The sequence below is a fragment of the Carcharhinus amblyrhynchos genome, chromosome 20, assembly GCF_965287045.1.
Source record: "Carcharhinus amblyrhynchos chromosome 20, sCarAmb.v2.hapA, whole genome shotgun sequence".
Taxonomy (NCBI): domain Eukaryota; kingdom Metazoa; phylum Chordata; class Chondrichthyes; order Carcharhiniformes; family Carcharhinidae; genus Carcharhinus; species Carcharhinus amblyrhynchos.
Genome location: NC_137343.1, coordinates 50787281 through 50807062, shown reverse-complemented (window position 1 = coordinate 50807062; position 19782 = coordinate 50787281). Strand labels below are relative to the sequence as shown.

General features: G+C 45.4%; 1 protein-coding gene across 1 annotated transcript; it reads right to left on the bottom strand.

Annotated features, from left to right (window-relative positions):
* Positions 1 to 718: 718 nt before the first annotated feature.
* Positions 719 to 19741, bottom strand: gucd1 (guanylyl cyclase domain containing 1). Its single transcript, XM_080208600.1, has 6 exons — positions 19173 to 19741; positions 18934 to 19018; positions 11230 to 11395; positions 8275 to 8366; positions 6649 to 6890; positions 719 to 2633 (listed from the first exon to the last, which is right to left on the bottom strand). Exons 1-6 carry the CDS (start codon positions 19201 to 19203, stop codon positions 2542 to 2544), a joined length of 708 nt encoding a protein of 235 aa, XP_080064726.1. The 5' UTR covers positions 19204 to 19741; the 3' UTR covers positions 719 to 2541.
* Positions 19742 to 19782: the final 41 nt, after the last annotated feature.

Below are 19782 nucleotides of genomic sequence, written 5' to 3'. Positions count from 1 at the left end.
TGGCAACCTTCAGAGATCTGCGGATACGAACCCCAAGATCTCTCTGTTCCTCCACATTCTTCAGAACCCTGCCGTTGACCCTGTAATCCGCATTCAGGTTTGTCCTACCAAAATGAATCAGGTCGCACTTATCAGGGTTAAACTCCATCTGCCACTTTTCTGCCCAGCTCTATCCTTCAAATTCATGGGCATACTCCCATTTTCCAGCAATCCTTGCACCCACAAGCAAGGGAAGACAGAATCAGAAGTTAATAGTGCTTCACATCTGAACCTGGGTAACAAATGGAGTGGAGTGAGACCTGGTGCAGCCTGCTATACCTTGCATGTCAGAGCTTTGCAATTCAGGGTTTGTCACCCAGAAACAGCAAAGATTACAACACTTAGTAAAATTGCAGGGAGGTCCATTCTAGTTGTATTTAGCAGGGAGCTGTGACCAACAAGGTAGAAATTACTACAAACGATTCATTTGTACCAATAACTAAGTCCAGCATCAAGTTCACCTTGTCATTCCTTTTAAAACCACGAGCAAGCCAGTTGATGATGGATGTCCCAGGTCTTGTTAGCAGCAGAAAATTCCTATTCTTCTACTTAAAAAGCAATCTCATCATGAAATGAAAGAAAATTCTCAGCAGGTCTGATAGCGTTTGTGGAGAGAGAACAGAACCAATGGTTTCATCGGAACTGGATCTGATCTCTTCTCACAGATGCTGCCACTTTGCTGAATAGTTCCAGCATTTTCTATTTGTATTTCAGATTTCCAATATCTGCTGTATTTTCTCACTGTTTTAGCCGATTGTTATCAGAGTGGCAAGTTTTTAAAGTGTACATTGCTGTTAATCCAGGCCACAGTGCAGCTATTTTCTTGTTAAAAGGAAATTTAAACTATTTTTTCCCCCCAGGTATTATGCACATCCCATTTATACGTAGTGCCCATTACCACACAACACAAACATTTAGCCAGGAACTAGACAACAATTGGTGCTTACAGAACACTTCTGTTTGCTGGCACTTCACAGAACCAAACGTGACACCTACGTGGGAATGTTGGAGCAAACCAAGAATCAGATTATACAGACATCCTAAAAGAAGTTATGGTTTCGTTCTAAAGGGTGGAAATTCGCTGTGTTTACGCTCAAGCCCTCCCCCACCACTGTAATGAAATATTTGTCAGAGAGGACGGCTGAGAAATCAGGTTTGGAATACTTATCAAATCACCTTTTATTTGGACCCTATGATATTCAAAGAAAACTTATTGTAAACGCAATGAAAACATTGAGAGTACAACATGAACAGGAAGGAGAAATGAGCGCGCTGCAGCAATGCCCCAGGGCTTGGCCCTAACCTTGCACAGAATCAGACCCCAGTGTCAGTGCTGGGCACAGACTTCCTGATAGACTCGAGGGAGACGGCAGCAGCCTATAGAGAGTGACTGTCTTTAGCCATTCCAAGATTAGACAAGGTTTGATCAATTACAACTGGAGTCTCGGGGAGGGGGGTGCAGTTAGGGCCAGGTTTTGGGGCTGTGATCCTGACCCTTTGAGATGCAATGAGCTTTTACATTATGATCTTGATTTCCTAAGCAGATTGGTTGGGATATTGTCCATTCTATAAAGTTTTTTCAAAATTTCCTGGTAAGCAATCATTTTCCTTTTAAAAAAAAAGCTTCCAGACACATGGTTTGCTGTTTAGCAGTTGATGCATAGATTCGTATTTGAAAGGCAGATGGATGGAGATCCCAGTGTTGTCTCCAATGGAAACAATCAGGAAATCTCTTCCCTCAGCCTCTGAGCAGAGGGCGAGACTGAGCTGCAGTCTGCTCCACAGTCAGACTGGAGTTCGACTTGGAATTATTAAACACCAGTACAGGGCAAGCTCAGGAACTCAGATCCAGAGCTTTCTCGGTGGCCAGCTCTCACGTCACACTGCCCATAATCAGACAGACTTGTACAGGTTCTGGGGTCCGGTGACCCAAGTGCAAGAGACTGGTCCTGAGGTTAACCGGGTACTAGCCAGGAGGCTATATCCTGTACTGTACTCAATGAAGAGAACTTGTGCCCACTAGTCCCTCAACTTTGTGTCCCTAAATAAAACATATAGCAGCAGTATCCTTGGCAGGTAGAGCCAAAGCATTTACAAGAATTAAAGCTCTTCTCAGTCCTATAGAAAAATCTAAAATTTGGAAACAATCAGCTTTGACTCTGGCGTTTTTAAAGCAGTAGTTTGCAATTAGCAAGCTGAGCAGGTTGTGGAGAGCTAATGTGATCTCTGACTCCTGGGCCCGTCTTCCTGGGCTGAAGCAAGTCACTTTTCTCCAGATCATGATTCTCCAGAACATTCCGAGGAGGAGGAAAGGGGTCATACAACAGTTCATGCCCAATCTGTGACCTTCATTCAGGGATGGGACGAGGCATTTAGCCTTGGTGCCGAGCAGGGACTGAGATCAGAAATGTGCTGTGCGAAGTGAGGAATGCATCGCCAAGCCATCATCTTGTATCCTTTAGGTAGTTGTGTTTGAACTGGAGTCAGAATCATACTCTGTAATCAGCTGTCTTTGTAAACAAACAGGATGTCTTCATCCGTCCCGTAACTCATGCGAGCTTCGTTGAAGTTACTCACAGTCGTGCAACAGACTCCTGCGGAGTAGAAACAAGGCAAGTATCAGCCAAGCACAACTCAAAAACCACCCCCGTCGTTTTTATTTCTGAGGGGTTCTGGCCCCTGACTGGGAACGTGGCCCCATTCACCTGGTCAGAATTCACCCGAGTGTGGACTAGCTATTCCAGCACTGGAGGCGGCACAACCAAGACAAATCCCAGACTCAGCTAATGTGACACACACACATTGCCCCCTCCCTTAGTTCAGGACGCTGAGGCCTATCACAATCTAAGCCAAATAAGCAGCCCCCAAAAAAGGTTCAAAACTCTTGCAGCAGGGAGAGGGGAAGGGAACACAGGGTGACTGAGGAATTGACTTACAGGCCAATAGGAAGCACACAAGTTACAGAACTCAAGAGAGGGAAACAACTGAACATGGAAACGGTTAGACTGGTTGAGAAAGTAAATCTGAGAAAAGCAAAGTGATGGGAATTTAAATAATTTCAAAATCTTTATGGAAAAGAATAACAGTCTTATTGCTTAGTTCCTGTAAAATATCCAGTTTTTCCACATGCCTCTCAGGTAGGTGTCAAGGATTTGATGGGATTGAGGATTCTCCCAGTGTCCAGACGGATATTTATCCCTTAGCCAATATCCATGAGATCCAGCTACCTCGGCACTATCCCATTAAACACATTCCAGGCAGAAACAGCTTGGTTACAGAGAAAAGCTCAAACCTGTCACATTTCAAAAGTTCTTCATTCTTTGGGACTTCCTATGGTTCTGAAAGATCCTCTATAAACACAACCTCTTCTTCTCATCTTTCTGACCTGATCAGTGAGTGAGAGAGACCGAGTGCCCAAGAGTCAGACAGAATACTGCAAATAGGAACTGGAGGCAGCCATAAACCAACTCAGCCCAATCCACCTTCAGAAAGACCGTAACTGAGTGTCTACATCAACTCCAACTTCCCTGCTCTCCCAATATCCCTCAATTCCCTTAAGATTTCACAAGCCTATTAAGCACCACCTTGAACATACTCACAAACTGAGCATCCACTGTTCTCCATGGCAGGAAAATTCCAAAATTCAGGGCTTCTGAGTGAAGAAATTTCTCGGTGTTGAGTGGGTGACCCCTTATCCTCAGACTATGATCCCTAGTTCTAGGCTCTCCAACCTGTGGAAAAGAACCCCGTGAGCTGTGCCCCTCCTCCTCTGCCCTGCCCCATCAGTGGCATCGCTGCCACACACCACCTCCCCCGCCCCCCCCCCCCCCCCCCCCCCCACCCTCAACACCACTACCACAAACACCACCTTGGGCGCCCATCCCTGTTTCATTTACTCAATTTTAATGTTTCATTGAAATCACTTTTCATCCTTCTACACTCCAGAGTCTATTGGCCCATTCAACACTATCTCACCACATAATACAAACCCCTCTTCCCAGTAATTAAATCGAAGGAACAGGCTTTGAACCCCCTCTGAAAGCAGATATATCCTTCCTTAAATACAGACTCTAAAGTGGAGTACACAGTGTGGCATGAACATAGCCCTGGTGCCTGCAGTTATGGCCAATAGACCACTGAATTCCCGGATTGCTTACCCGTGTGCTAACTTTCGCTATTGTGTACAACAACACCCAAACTTCTCAGCACTAACATTTAACATTTTCTCACCATTTTACTAAAATCTATTCTTCTATTTTTCCTGCTGAAGCATTTCTTCACCTTACACTCCATCTGCCACCTTCTAGCTTGTTCACATAACCTATTTGTAGCTGGCTTTCCCACCTAGTTTGATCTTTGGCTTCATTACACTCAGTGTTCACCTGCAGCATCAATACAGATTGTAAATGGTGAACGATGGATCTTGGCACAGCCCACTGGTGATTAAACTACTGCCTCCGTTCCAAACAGGTGACCCCCTTAGCCTAGCAGCCTGAGAATGATCCGTTATCCCTAATCATTACTGTCTGCCAACCAATCTTCAATCTAGGTTAATATTCAGCCCCCACCTCATGAACCATTTAGAACGGCACCTTACAGAATGGCTTTTGAAAATCGAACCACACTGTGTCCCTTATCTACCCTGTTAACTAGATTCTAAAGAAAATTCAATTGTCAAACGCAATTTCCATTTCATAATATTCTAAGAGCATTGTAACCACTTCTATAACAATAGTATTTTCTAGGTCAGAGGTTAGGGTCTCTTTCTCCTTTGTAAGGTTACATTTGAACCTTCCAATCCACACAGACCTGTTTAGAATCTAGGATATTTGGAAGATCACAGCCAATACATCCGCTATTTCTACAACTCTATCTCTGCTCGGTTGGGTGGTCTCGTTGGCCTTTAATCCCAGTATTGTTCACTGGGGATCATAGTCATCTCTTCCCCAGAGACAAGTGGTTACAGCTCGAGGGGCAGCATTCCGTATAAAGAATGGCTGACCAGGAACCTACAAAGTACCATACATACCAATCAGAAAAAGATCCATTTATTCCAACTCTTTGCTTCCTGTCTGCAAGCCAGCTTTCTATCCATCGCAAGACACTAGCTGCAATTCCACGCACGTTAACTTTACATCATAAATCCATACTGATTTTGTCTGATTGTATCATTGCTTTCCCAATGCTCAGCTATGAAATCCTTGATAATGGACTCTAGCAACTTCCCTAGTATTAACGTTAGGCTCACTATTCCATAGTTCTGTTTTCTCTCTACCCCACTTTCTGAATAGTGGGCTTATATTTACTACCCTCCAATCTGTAAGAACTGTCCAGAGTCCAAACAATTTTGGGAAATGATTACTTCTAGGGTCAACCTGAGATGAAGATTATCCACCTTCAATCCCACTAATTTACTAATACTGATTTCCTTCAGCTCCTCACTAAAACTTGTTTTTCCTCAGAACTTCTGGTACATTATTCATCTCTCCCTTTGAAGACAGAAGCAATGTACAAATTTAATTCCCCGTTACGAATTCTCCCTTTCCTACTGTAAGGGGTCTACTTTTATTTTGTCATCTTTCTCTTTACACACCACTAGACATTTTTACAGTCCGTTTTTTTATGTTCCCTGCTAGCTTACTTTCATACTCTATTTTCCCTATTTAATCAATCCCTTAGCTTACCTTTGCTGAATTTCAAACTGTTCCTAATCCTCAGGGTCTATTGCTTTTTCTTGCCAATTTGTATGTTTTTTTTTTAAATTGAACACCACCTCTAACTGGGCCTCCTGGCTGAGAGGTGGGGCACCTCCTCCACAAAACCTCTAATTTCTCTACTACGAATATTATTTTAAGCTCCTCACTCTCATTGGACCCTTAATTCCCCATTTTTGGATTCTTACAGTCTTTGCTACTGCAAGACAAGACACTAAATATTTGTTTAATATATTACTCCATTGCCATGATAAATTTCTCCTGTGTCTGCTGCCAAGAAGCCAACACTTATTTTGGCTATTCTCTCCTTTTTACATTCTTGCATGCTATTTTTATACTTTCTTTCTGTCTTACTCTTCTTCTGTTTTCACCCCTTTAGCAAACTTTTGGTCATCCTTTATTGGTTTCTAAAACTCTCCCAACCCTCAGGCTTCCTCCTCTGTTTGACAAAATTAGAAATCCCTTCTTTTAATCTGATACCATCCTTCACTTTGATATCTAGTCATAGATGGATTCCTATTCCTATGGGATTTTTATTTCTCATTGAAATTCAAGGCTCACAAACACTTACCTACATTTTAACTTAATTTCCCGTCTGCCTCAGCCAACTCTCCCCCAATACTTTATGTTGACTTTCTTTACTTTAATGATGTCACTCAGTAACTCAATGTGGAGTTCTATATTATGATCAATCTTCTGCAGTGGATTCTTTCCCCAAGAGATTAACTAACGCTGCCTCATTACACAAAAATCGATAATTGTCTCTTCTCTGGTTGGCTCCAGTGGAGACTGGAGGGAAGAGGGTATTTTGTTGGAAATCCACATGTCTGGTCCGGATGAACGATTCAGAGAGCTTCCTCCTCCCTCCCTCCGTGGATCACTGAACTCCACTTACTGTCAGCATACGCTGGGTTATTGTAGAAGATGCAACCCGAGTTCTTGTTGTAGCCGCACACCACAATAAAGTGTCCCTGATAGTCAGGCTTCCTGCAGAAACATTTCTGTCCAATGGGCAGGAGGCAACAGAACTTGACTGGAGCTGAGCAGAGGTCACAGACAAGCAGAACCGCATTCACCAGGACGATCACCACATGATCCTTGGCCAGATGTTGCTGAATCTCCTGGATGGTGACAGACCTGTGCGTGGGACAAAGAAAGAGAGAAATGATTCAACACACCGATCGAATCCCACAGCCACCAACAAACGGACTCCCAATCCCCAGAGCCTCACTTCACCCTGATCATCAGGACCTGCTACATGGCCTGACAATTCTGAAAGCCCCGTCATTCAAGACATTGTTAACTGCAATGGGGGCACAAACACTGGGACAGTTACAGCGCTTGCAGCTGCCACTTGCTTTGGAACCTTCTCTGCCGCAGGGCTATCCCTCTTCAGGATTTGATTTGATTTATTATTGTCACAAGTATTAACATATAGTGAAAAGAATTGTTTCATGCACGCTATACAAAGCATACCATTCATAGAGAAGGAAATGAGAGAGTGCAGAATGTAGTGTTACAGTCAGAGCTAGGGTGTAGAGAAAGATCAATTTAATGCAAGGTAGGGCCATCCAAAAGTCTGACGGCAGCAGGGAAGAAGCTGTTTGAGTCGATTGGGACATGACCTCAGACTTTTTTATCTTTTTCCCGACGGAAGAAGGTGGAAGAGAGAATGCCTGGGGTCCTTAATTATGCCGGCTGCTTTGCTGAGGCAGCGGGAAGTGTAGAGGGAGTCAATGGATGGGAGGCAGCCATGTTTCTATCTCTGGCTCACAAAGAGGAAGAAATGGAAATGGGCAATCTCAACTGGAGACGGTATAGTCAAAATTAGAACACATTTATTTTCACTTTAGGATTTTCAGTTTAGAAGATTGAGATGTTGCAGAGAGGAGATTAGAGGATGTATAAATCAGCAACAGGATGTCGATATAATGGATAACAAGTATCTTATCAGAAATGCATACAGTACACAAAACCTTGCATATATTACTAGGAATCTCTTGTGACACTGGCTCATGGCAACTTTACCCTTGTCCCCACCCCGATCCAGCCCCCAGCTCCCACTGCATCCCGACCCTGCCTCAACCCAGATGTATACTCAAAGTCCTAATGTTCTCCCATTTATTCACGTTCATTCATTTTCCAGCCTTGTTAGCATACATACAGGTAAAGAAAATAAGGAGCGATCAGTGATCTGATATTTGAATGAATTAGTTTAGTGTGATGAGTAAAGCTGTCCTTTTAGCCCAAAAACTCCCTTAACTTCATCGGCCAAACTCCCCATTTCCCACACCATCCACCCTCAGGACCCTTCACCAGTTTGTGCGTTTGTAAATAACCAGGGCCTAGACTCCACCTCACACACACAAACAGAAAATGCTGGAAAATCCCAGCAAGTCTGACAGTCTGTGTGGAGAATAGGTCCAGTGTTGAGTCTGGATGAGCCTTTGTCAGAGCTCTGAGTCACCCTCACTGATGATGGAGTCAGATTGAAGTTGCACACAGCACTCCAGCTTCTCACCTCTTTTCTACCTGAACGCCATTTGCTTCTGCGCGAGCAAACAGCTGATTCACCCGGTCTTCCTCTGTCTCAAAATGCTTCCGATAGAACGACTGAGGAAAAGAAAGGAAAGAGCTGGTCACTTTTCACAGAGAAATCATATTTCAAACAGCACTCGTGAGATAACCAGACCTGAGGTGGCACAGGTATATCCACATTATCAAAACATCGTCCACCCTACCACCCAGAAATGTTACACACATCAACATTCTGACTAGATATTTCTAACGTAACAGGATTGTATGGGTAAACACTGGTTCATTGACAAGCCTATAATACAATCAAATCACTCAAAATTCCCTTTGCGACAAACAGCCCACCAATTCTCAGGTGGTGAATTTACTAACGTCAAAGCAAGGTTTCAAATAAAATGAAATAAATAGAATCCATTCAGCTTTGCGTTTCTTTAATGCCACAGTTCACAGCAACGTGTAAAATTTGTAAAGTTTCATCCAGACAATCGAAGTAACAACAGGAATCACTCACTCAGCAGCAAATGACAATTCTTATTTCTTCAATAAAGAAATTCAATTCTCTGGATTTATTCCAACAAGTGCTGACATTGGGCGGCACAGCAGCACAGTGGTTAACACTGCCGCCTCTCAGCACCAGGGACCCCGGTTCGATTCCCAGCTTGGGTCACTGTCCGTGTGGAGTCTGCACATTCTCCCCGTGTATGCGTGGGTTTCCTCCGGGTGCTTCAGTTTCTACTAAAAGACGTGGTTAGGGTGCATTGGCCATGCTAAATTCTCCCTCAGATGCCAGAGTGTGGCAACTAGGGGGTTTTCACAGTAACTTCATTGCAGTGTTAATGTAAGCCTAGCTGTGACAATAATAACATTTATTTAAACATTGAAGTTGAGACAAATGCCAGCCCAGACTGTGTGAAACAGCAGAGCAGGCTCAAGGGATCTGCCCCCATTTCTTATCTGCCATGATTAATTGTTGATGGTTAGAAAATCCTCCGGCACCGGGCATTCAGCACCACTCACGATCATTGATTTTTTTAGATTAGAAAGCAGGTTGTTATTGAAAAATAAATCCTTTTTAAATTGCCTATTACACTTGAAAATTCAGGTAAAATTCAGGAGTTTTTTTTAAATTATAATCTTTGAAATTGCGCTAACAAATATTCCTGAGCTAATTATGAGTGCCACACTGTCAGAGGTGCTAACATTCAGGTAAGATTTTATACCTCTTTGCTAGACATACAGGATCTCATGGCTGTATTTGTGGAAGAACAGGATATTTCTAATCCTTCAAACATCACTGAAATAGACTATCTTGTTCTTCATTTCATTATTGCTGTTGGGAGTTTGCTGTAGCCATCTTATAGCTGCCACATTACCCGTGACCACACCTCCAAAATACTTCATTAGCTGTGAAGCATAAACAACATCCGGAGGTTTCAAAAGGTACAATATAAATGTAAATTCTTTCAGCTGTTACTCAATTACAGACAAGATAAAGGGGTCAATGTGCAAGAAATTACAATCATTATTACCTGGATTCCTGATTATGACTGATCAGACCATTGGATTCTCCCCACACAGACAGAGGGACAATAATGGGAATAATAGAATTTATAGGCTGTTCAGACACCTCATGGATGTGATTAGGTCAATTTACCATGGCTAATCCACCTAATCAACACATCCTTGGACTGTGGGAAGAAACCGGAGCGCCCGGAGGAAACCCACCCAGACGTGGGAAGATCTCCACACAGAGTTACCCAAGGCTGGAATTAATCCAGGTCCCTGGTGCTGTGAGGCAGCAATGCTAATCACTCTGCTGCCTGTACACAGTAAAAGCCACCTCACTAATAACTACAATCAAACAAACACGTCCAACCTTACACCCAAGAGAAAGGCATAAACCCTCAGCCCCAAATAAAATGGAGGATCGTGGGAAGGACAAGGGGACAGAAAGACCTGGATCAGAAACTCTGAAATCAAAACAACAGTCATTCAGGAAAGTCTAAGTGAATCTGTACAAGAGACCATGTTTGAAATGAAGGGTTTGACAAGGATTAGCAAATAGTGACAAACACTACACCAGTGTAGGTGTTGTCCATTGCAGGACCAGTGCCAGGCTGAATGTTATAAAGTGGGGGGAGGAAGAGGAGGATGTAGAGAAGGGGCTGTGAGTGAGAGGGACAAGGCCTCAGGGCAATACTGCTGCAGCTGGTAGGATTATGTTCAATCTCACAAACATCAGTGTTAAATTAAGAATTCCCCCCCTCACCCTCTGCCTGCAATCAGTAATCTCAGACTAATTGTAACAATGCTGAAGATATTAACACTGAAAGAAACATATGGAGCAGGCAATGTGGCCCTGGGGAGGCAAGAGCAAATTTAACCAATCATCTTTCTGCCCCAGTAACACAAACATCCAACCAGAGACAGGGTCTGTTTGAATGGGGGATATTACCCCACCATCACTGGTAAGCTCCGGATAGTTGGGTAAGTTGCCAAGGTACCACAGTGCCAGTGAACCCTAACCCCAGCAAGACTCCTGTACACGTGGAGGAGTGATGCTGTGGAGATGCCGGCGTTTACAAGTGGAGAAGAACAGGCTTGTGTGCCAGCTTTCAAATAATAATGTACTGTCAGCAGGAAAGGGTGGAAAATGTAACAGACTGGAGGGGACCATGAAACTTTACAAAGAGAGCAGCTCTTTATGCAGAGAGTAGTAAAGACATGGAATGCCCTGCCTGCAGCAGTAGTGGATTCGCCATCATTAAGGGCATTTCAATGATCATTGGATAAACATAGGGGTGCTTTTGGAATAGTGTAGGTTAGATGGGCTTTAAATTGGTTACACAGGTCGGTGCAACATTGAGGGCCGAAGGGCCTGTACTGTGCTGTAACGTTCTATAAAACATTGGATGCTGCCAGGGTTATGGTGTCAGCTCACCTGGTATCGATAACCCTTGTCCACTCCCAGTGTCTGTGTGCAGAACCTGTGCATCACCCCAAACTGTCGCATTAGATAAGCCAGGTCTATCGTCCAGACACTTTCATTGAGCTGCAACCTCCAACAGGCTGTCTGGAAGTCCTCCTCACTCACAGGATGGAGATACCTTTACACACAAGAGAGGCCGAGAGAGAGAGAGTTACAAGTTGGGAGTTACTAGTGACTGTACAATGCCTAGTTAAATCTCAAATGTTATACACACTCCGGTCTTCTCTTGGCCTTTATTGCGAGAGGATGAGTAGAGGATTAAAGGAGTGTTATTGAAGTAATATAGATGAGACTGCATGTGCAGTACTTGGAAGAGTTTAGGTCTCCTCACCTTAAGAAGGGAAATATTTGCCCTAGAGGGAGTGCATCACTGGCTCACCACACTGATTCGGAAGATGATGGGATCGTCTTGAGGATGAGAGAGTCAGCGGTTGGGAGAGGTGGCAGCTCAGTGCCATCCCATCCTTATTCCCAGACACTGCTGCCTGTGATGTCTGGATAACTAAAAGGAATGAAAGTCCCAGCTGATTTCTGCTCCTCCCTAATGTTGGGGAGTTGACCCGAGTGAGGGAAGCTTGTTCAGTAGTGGGTGCAGGATTGGCACTGGGTCTTTCTGCTGTTTGGGGCTGGGCGCAGACGCAGGGAGCGAGGGCGGTTGAGGCTGGGCGCAGATGCAGGTTATATACAGATGGTTAAGGGAAGGAACATTCACCCAATTCTTCAACGTCAGGAGGGCCCACCAAGATCTCACAGCACAGCCTCAAGGAGCAGGGTACCTAACTCATTATCCTTAACTCAGGCTAGTTGCTGCAGCCTGGGATTAACTCACTCAGCCCAGACTGGGTCCCACATCTACTTGGTTCAGCCATACTTTGCTCAAACCTTCTATGAACTGAGATAGTGGTGGCATCTGCTGGTTGTAATGAAATGAGTCATTATCCCGCTTTGATCGCTGTTAAGAATGTTACATTTTTGGGACTGTTCCTTTAATTTAGAGAGAAAGTGAAGGCGCGGGGGGGGGGGTGCATTCACAAGACCTGTTCTGACACCTGCCCAACACTTGGCCAGGACTGTGTGTCTGTTAAAGATTGACGATATGTCTGGATTGTTTCACTGGAAACAGACAATGGCAACAACATCCATGTTTCTTCAAATTCCCAAGAAGGTGTTGAGAATGTCAGCTGTACTTTAAACTGTCCATTTAGTTCCACAATAAGAGGGTGTCAGATGGCTAATCAGCTCTTCTACCTGAATACAAGGTCCTCGTGTTTTGCACTGAAACTTATTTGGATGTTGAGAGGAAGCGATCCCTGGAACTCTCAGATACAGGCTGACTCCCCCGACTAACAGGGAGTCACACGGCAGACCGATGGAAAACCTCTTTCAGAAATCAGTGCAATGACGATCAGCGGTATAGCCTTGCAGACTATATAAAACATTAGATAGGGGTCATGGGTAGAGAGGTGGTGTTGAGATGGCAGCGTGGGCTCGTTGGGCCGAAGGGCCTGTTTCCCAGGCTGATTTTGTTCTTTGTATAAGCAGAGCACTGAGTTGTGTTAAAGTGGAAGGCAGCTGAGTGAATGTGAGGAGGGTGAAGAATTTGCTGTGTTTGTGGCTGACCTCAGACTGTACACAAACCCTGGTGTGGGTTGAAGTTTGACCTATATGAGAACCCTCGCTGGCATTTCGACCTTTCTCACCCTCCTGAAGGGCTGTCGCTGTTACATACTGCGTGGAGGTTTCCCTGGGAAACGGATTCGCTGTCCAGATTTGAAAATAAATATATTGTGCATGAAGTTAGGCCAAAGGGTAGCTGGGTTTTAATTTCCTTTCATTTTCTGTTTTGCTGAGTATATGAAGACCTTTAAATAAACAAACATTCACTATTTCTGTATTTGAAAAGCCTGCGAGTGATTGAACTGAGTGAATTCTACCTCTCTCCAGCTCCTTGCAACATCACAGCAAGTAAACACTCAGGGACTAAGCAGCACTTTGGGCTGGGTTTGGGAAGATTGATGGAGCAGTTAAAGAATGGTGTAAAGCATGTACCTCGGAAGTGGGCTTTTCATTTGTGTGCAAATTAAAAGGCACCATTTTTGTAGCTTGTAAGCTGTCTACAAACATAATTACAGTAAATGTGTAATCTTCTGGTGTTATCCTTCTGAATGGAATTTCAATTTCCTTTTTAAGTTATTGAGCTAAATTGGAATCACAATATCACTGTCCACAAGGGACTTGGACTCGGGAGATATGGTTTATCAACTATTCAATGGCCCCCAGCTGAGACTGCAGTAGTTACCCCTTAGGACTGGCCAGCTGTGGTTCAAATGGAACTTGACCATTTTAAAAGGTGGAAATCAAGTGAAAAGTAATGAAGTTACGCACTTTGGAAGGAGGAATGGAGGCAGAGACTATTCTCTAAATGGCAAAATGCTTAGGAAATCAGAAACACAAAGGGACTTGGGATTCTCTTAAGATTAACAAGCAGTTAGGAAGGCAAATGCAATGTTAGCATTCATCTCGAGAGGGCTAGAATATACTAGGGATGCACTTCTGAGGCTGAATAAGAGTCTGGTCAGACCCCATTTGGAGAACTGTGAGCAGTTTTGGGCCCCATATCTAAGGAAGGGCGTGCTGGCCTTGGAAAGGATCCAGAGCAGGTTCACAAGAATGATCTCTGGAAATGAAGAGCTTATCATATGAAGAAGGGTTGAGGTCTGTACTCAGAGTTTAGAAGGACGAGGGGGAATCTTATTGAAACCTACAGGATACTGCGAGGCCTGAATACAGTGGATAAGGAGGGGATGTACCTACTAGTAGGAAAAACTAGAACCAGAGGGCACAAGCTCAGGCTAAAAGAATGATCCTTTAAAACAGAGATGAGGAGGAATTTCTTCGGCCAGAGAATGGTGAACCTGTGGAACTCTTTGCCGTAGAAGGCCGTGGCAGCCAAAGCAGATAGATAGGTTTTTGATTAATAAGGGGTTCAGGGATTATGGGGAAAAGGCAGAGAATGGGAATGAGAAAAATATCAACCATGATTGAATGGCAGAGCATACTTGATGGGCTGAGTGGCTCAATTCTGCTCCTACGTTTTATCGCAGGGCAATGACATAAGAACATAAGAAATAGGAGCAGGAGTAGGCCATCTAGCCCCTCGAGCCTGCCCCGCCATTCAATAAGATCATGGCTGATCTGTCATGGCTCAGTTCCACATTCCCGCCCTCTCCCCATAACCCTTAATCCCCTTGCCTATCAAAAACCTATCGACCTGCGTCTTAAATATATTTAACGAGGTAGCCTCCACCACTTCAACGGGCAGAGAATTCCAGAGATTCACCACCCTTTGAGTGAAGAAGTTCCTCCTCAACTCCATTCTAAACTGCGCCCCCCCCTCCCCTTTTATCTTGAGGCTGTGCCCCCTAGTCCTACTGTCCTTTCTGAGCGGGAAGAGCCTCTCCACCTCTATCCTATCCATCCCATTCAACATCTTATATGTCTCAATGAGATCTCCCCTCATTCTTCTAAACTCTAACGAGTACAAGCCTAGTTTATTCAGCCTCTCCTCATAGCTCAACCCCCTCAACTCCGGTATCAGCCTAGTAAACCTCCTCTGCACTCCCTCCAAGGCCAAAATATCCTTGCGTAAGTGCGGCGACCATAACTGCACACAGTACTCCAGCTGCGGCCTCACCAGTGCCCTGTACAGTTGCAGCAGGACCTCCCTACTTTTATATTCAATCCCCCTCGCTATGAAGGCCAGCATCCCATTCGCCTTCCTGACCACCTGCTGCACCTGCAGGCTGGGTTTTTGCGACTCATGCACAAGGACCCCGAGGTCCCTCTGCACCGTCGCATGCTGCAGTTTTTTGCCATGTAAGTAATAGTCCTTCCTACCATTCTTCCTACCAAAGTGGACAACTTCACACTTGCCAACATTAAATTCCATTTGCCAGTTCCTGGCCCATTCGCCCAGCCTATCTAGATCCTTCTGCAGACTTTTCACTTCCTCTGCACAATTTGCCGTTCCACCAATCTTGATGTCATCAGCAAATTTCAACACCATACATTCAGTTCCCTCCTCCAGATCATCTATATAAATGGTAAATAGCTAAGGCCCCAGCACCGACCCCTGGGGCACTCAACTAGTCACCAACCGCCAATCCGAACAGCACCCATTGACCCCCACTCTCTGCCTATTTGACAACCAATCCTCTATCCACGCTAACACCCTAACACCCTACCCCCAACTCCATGCCCCCTGACCTTCTGTAATAACCTCTTGTGCGGCACCTTATCAAATGCCTTCTGAAAATCAAGAAACACGTCATCCACCGGCTCTCCTCTATCCACCGCCCCAGACACATCCTCATAGAACTCCAATAAATTCGTCAGACACGACTTCCCCTTAACGAAACCGTGCTGCGTCTGCTCTATCAAACAATTCTCCTCAAAATGCCTCGCTATTTTTTCTCCTTGATCACGGATTCTAACATTTTAAGAACATAAGAAATAGGAGCAGGAGTAGGCCAACTAGCCCTTCGAGGCGCAACAGACGTTAAACTAACCGGCCTATAATTCCCTGCCTTTTGCCTGCCACCCTTCTTAAACAACGGCGTAACATTAGCCGTTTTCCAATCTTCCGGCAGTTCCCTGGAATCCAGCGAGGTTTGGAAAATAATCATCAAGGCATCCATTATCACCTCCGCCATTTCCTTCAGAACCCTTGGATGCATTCCATCCGGTCCTGGGGACTTGTCCACAATCAGTCCCTCCAGTCTGTTGAGCACTGCCTCTCTAGTAACAATAATGTCATTCAGGCCCTCTACTCCTATCATCTTTCCATCGCTAACACCCGGCAAATTATTCACGTCCTCCTCCGTGAAGACCGAAACAAAAAAGTTATTCAGGGCCTCAGTCATTTCTCCATCCCCTACCACCAAGTCCCCCTTCTCATCCTCTAAGGGCCCAACGTTCACCCTAGCCAGCCTCTTCCTTTTTATGTATTTATAAAAACTCTTACTATCCTTTTTTATATTAAACGCTAGCCCAGCTTCATAGTTTATCCTACCCTTCTTTATCAACTTCTTCGTCATTCTTTGTTGATATTTAAACCTCTACCAATCCTCTTCTCGCCCACTACTCTTAGCTACTCTAAACGCATCCACTTTTAATTTAAGACCTTCCTTTACCTCCTTCGTTATCCATGGCTGATTATCTCTCCTCCTACGATCCTTTTTAACCATCGGAATAAATTTCTGCTGAGCACCAAGAAAGATCTCCTTAAAGATCCTCCACTGTTCCTCAGCAGACCTACCTTCCAATGCGCTCCCCCAATCAATATTCGCCAACTCCTCTCATCCTACCGTACTCCCCTCTGTTCAAACAAAGGACATGTCCGGGAACCCACTTTCTCCTCCTCCATCTGCATCAGAAACTCCACCATACAATGATCACTCTTCCCAAGAGGATCCTTCACCACAAGAGCCCTAATTCTACCCGCCTCATTACATAACACCAGATCCAAGATAGCTCGTTCCCTCGTCGGCTCCAACACACACTGTTCAAGGAAGCTATCCCGGCAGCATTCCAAGAACTCTTCCTCAAGCCCACCGCATCCAACATGGGTCGACCAATCAATATATAGATTGAAATCCCCCATAATTATCGCCGTTCCATTCTTGCACGCCGCATTTGTTTGCGCATTAACAGCCCACCCCACCTCCAGATCATTATTTGGGGGCCTATAGACGACACCCACCAGCGTCTTCCTCCCTTTGCTGTTCCTAATCTCCAACCACAACGATTCCACGTTCTGCTCTTTGGCTCCTATATCATCCCTTACTACCACCCTGATGCTATCCTTAATCAGCAGAGTTACGCCCCCACCCCCCCTGCTTTTTCCTCCCGCCTATCCTTCCTAAACACTTGATACCCCTGGACATTCAGCTCCCAGTCCCTGTCACCTTGCAGCCACGTCTCTGTAATGGCCACCAGATCATATCCATTTGTGCTGATCTGCGCCACCAGCTCATTCACTTTATTCCGAATGCTTCGTGCATTCAGATAAAGTGCCTTCATCCCAGCCTTCACCTGGACCCTATTTGCCAGAACACCACCAACCTTACTCACGCCCCCTACTCCCTTTATTACTGGGACATCCTTGGCCTCTTCCCTTACCTGTACCCTCTCCTTTACTTTTGACCCCATAATTTCACCTACCCTCGCACCCTCCCCCCACTAATTAGTTTAAAGCCCTATCTACAGTCCTATCCACACGATTCGCCAGGACTCTGGTCCCAGCATGGTTCAAACCAACCCCATTCCACCTGAACAGCTCCCACCTGCCCCAATACTGACGCCAATGCCCCATAAATTCAAACCCATTCCTCCCACACCAATCCCTGAGCCACCCATTCGCTTCCTTAATCTTATCAACCCTACGCCCGTCTGCACTCGGTTCAGGCAGTAGTCCGGAGATAACCACCTTGTCGGTTCTACTTTTTAATTCCATACCCAGCTTTTCATACTCCCTCCCCAGATCCTCAGTTCGCATTTTGCCTATGTCGTTGGCACTGACATGCACCACAACGACCGGATTCTCACCCTCCCACTCCAGGTTCCTCTGTAGCCCAGATGCGACATCCTGGACCCCAGCAGCAGGCAGACAACACACCCTTCTGTCCACTTTGTCATTGTGACAAAGGACAGTGTCAATACCCTTAACCACACTATCCCCAATTACTACTACATTCCTTTTCACCTTCTCTTTGCTTATGTCCTGTGTCTGCATTACTGTACCGTGTGCAGTTTGCTCACCAACCTCACAGCCCTCGTTCTTGTCCACACTGGAAGCAAGAACCTCAAACCTGTTATGCAGATTGAAAGGCTGAGGCATTTGGTCCCCACCCTCCTTCCTCCGGTCCCCACCCTTCCCCCTTCCTGACGTCAGTTACACATGGTAGGGAGCTGGTCAGGATGTAGCGTTGGGGTAGATTGTAAACCAGTGGGTCCTGGATTACAATATGAGGTATACAAACATTATTCAGCACTATTTCAATGCATCAAAAGATACAAAGCAAGCTTGGGAACACTTAGGAAGCATAACTTGACATAAACTGTGATCGATATCCAAAACGGACTTTGATCGATATCTAGATTGGACTTTGAAAGACAATATTTTTGAAATCATAGAAGAAACCTGCTGTCACATCAGAAAGATTAAGTCTATGATGGACCAAACAATCTCCTTTATTTATTTATGCAGCTTCTCTCTCCCATCATCTTGCATTACAGATCTTGCCACAAAGTAAACTTTTGGAAACAAAAAGTGCTGGATAAACTGAGCAGGTCTGACAGTGATTGTACAGAGAGAATAGACCTTTGGGGTCATCCAGACTTGAAACGTTGGCTCTATTCTCTCTTCACAGATACTGTCAGGCCTGCTGAGATTCCCCAGCATTTTCATTTTAGATTCCAGCATCTTAACACTTAGAAACTTTTCTGTTTAGGAAATGTTTTACTCCCTATTTGTCAGTGTTAACCTGGATTTATCCAGAGCTCCTGTCCTCTCCCTCCATTAGGATATGAGAGTGATTCTTTCTGCAAGGTTGTACACTAGGCTTTAAACAGGAATGGGTTTTCTCTCTCACTTACTGCAGCACCATCCTGGAACAGGCGAGTCCACAATCCCAGTGAAAGGACTGCTGAATGACAGGAACATTTAACTGAACCAGATCATCTAGAGAGACACAGAGAGAAACAGACTGAGTTAGCAGCCCAATAAGATTTCCCTCCCCCCCCCGGGGAAATTCCTGTGTTTAAACCCTCACTCAGTGCCCCAGGCTCCGGGTACAGCAGAGGGAGACCTCCCCCCCCCCCCGGCTCGCACTTACCCCTCAGCCTCTCCCTCTCGGTGGGTTTCATAGTGGCGATCGCTCCCAGGCCGGGAGAACCCCTCTCCCGGCTACACTCTCCCTGACAACCCAGGCCCCGACGACCGCTTTATTTCTTCACCGGCCGAAAGGGCGGCGCCGCCGGGGAACAATCACCCCGGGCGGCCATTGCCGGGAGATAACAGTAAACAGCTGAAAGGCCAGTGACCGGGGGAGACAGATAAGGGTGGGACTGACTGCGGTGCACCAAACTGAGCTTCCGCTTAAGGCGGTCCGGGGACAGCGCGGTGGTCTCTGGGATACTGGAGGAGTAGTCAGAGCTTGAAGTGCGCGGTGATCTCTGGGATACTGGAGGAGTAAAAAGTCTGACAACACCAGGTTGGACTTAAACCTGGTGTTGTCAGACTTTTTACTGTGTTTACCCCAGTCCAACGCCGGCACATCCACATCATGACTACTGGAGGAGTAGTCAGAGCTGAAGCGCGCGGTGATCTCCGGGATCCTGGGGGAATAGTCAGAGCTGAAGCGCGCGGTGATTTCTGGGATGCTGGAGGAGTAGTCAGAGCTGAAGCGCGCAGTGTCTCTGGGACGCTGGGGGAATCAGTGAGGG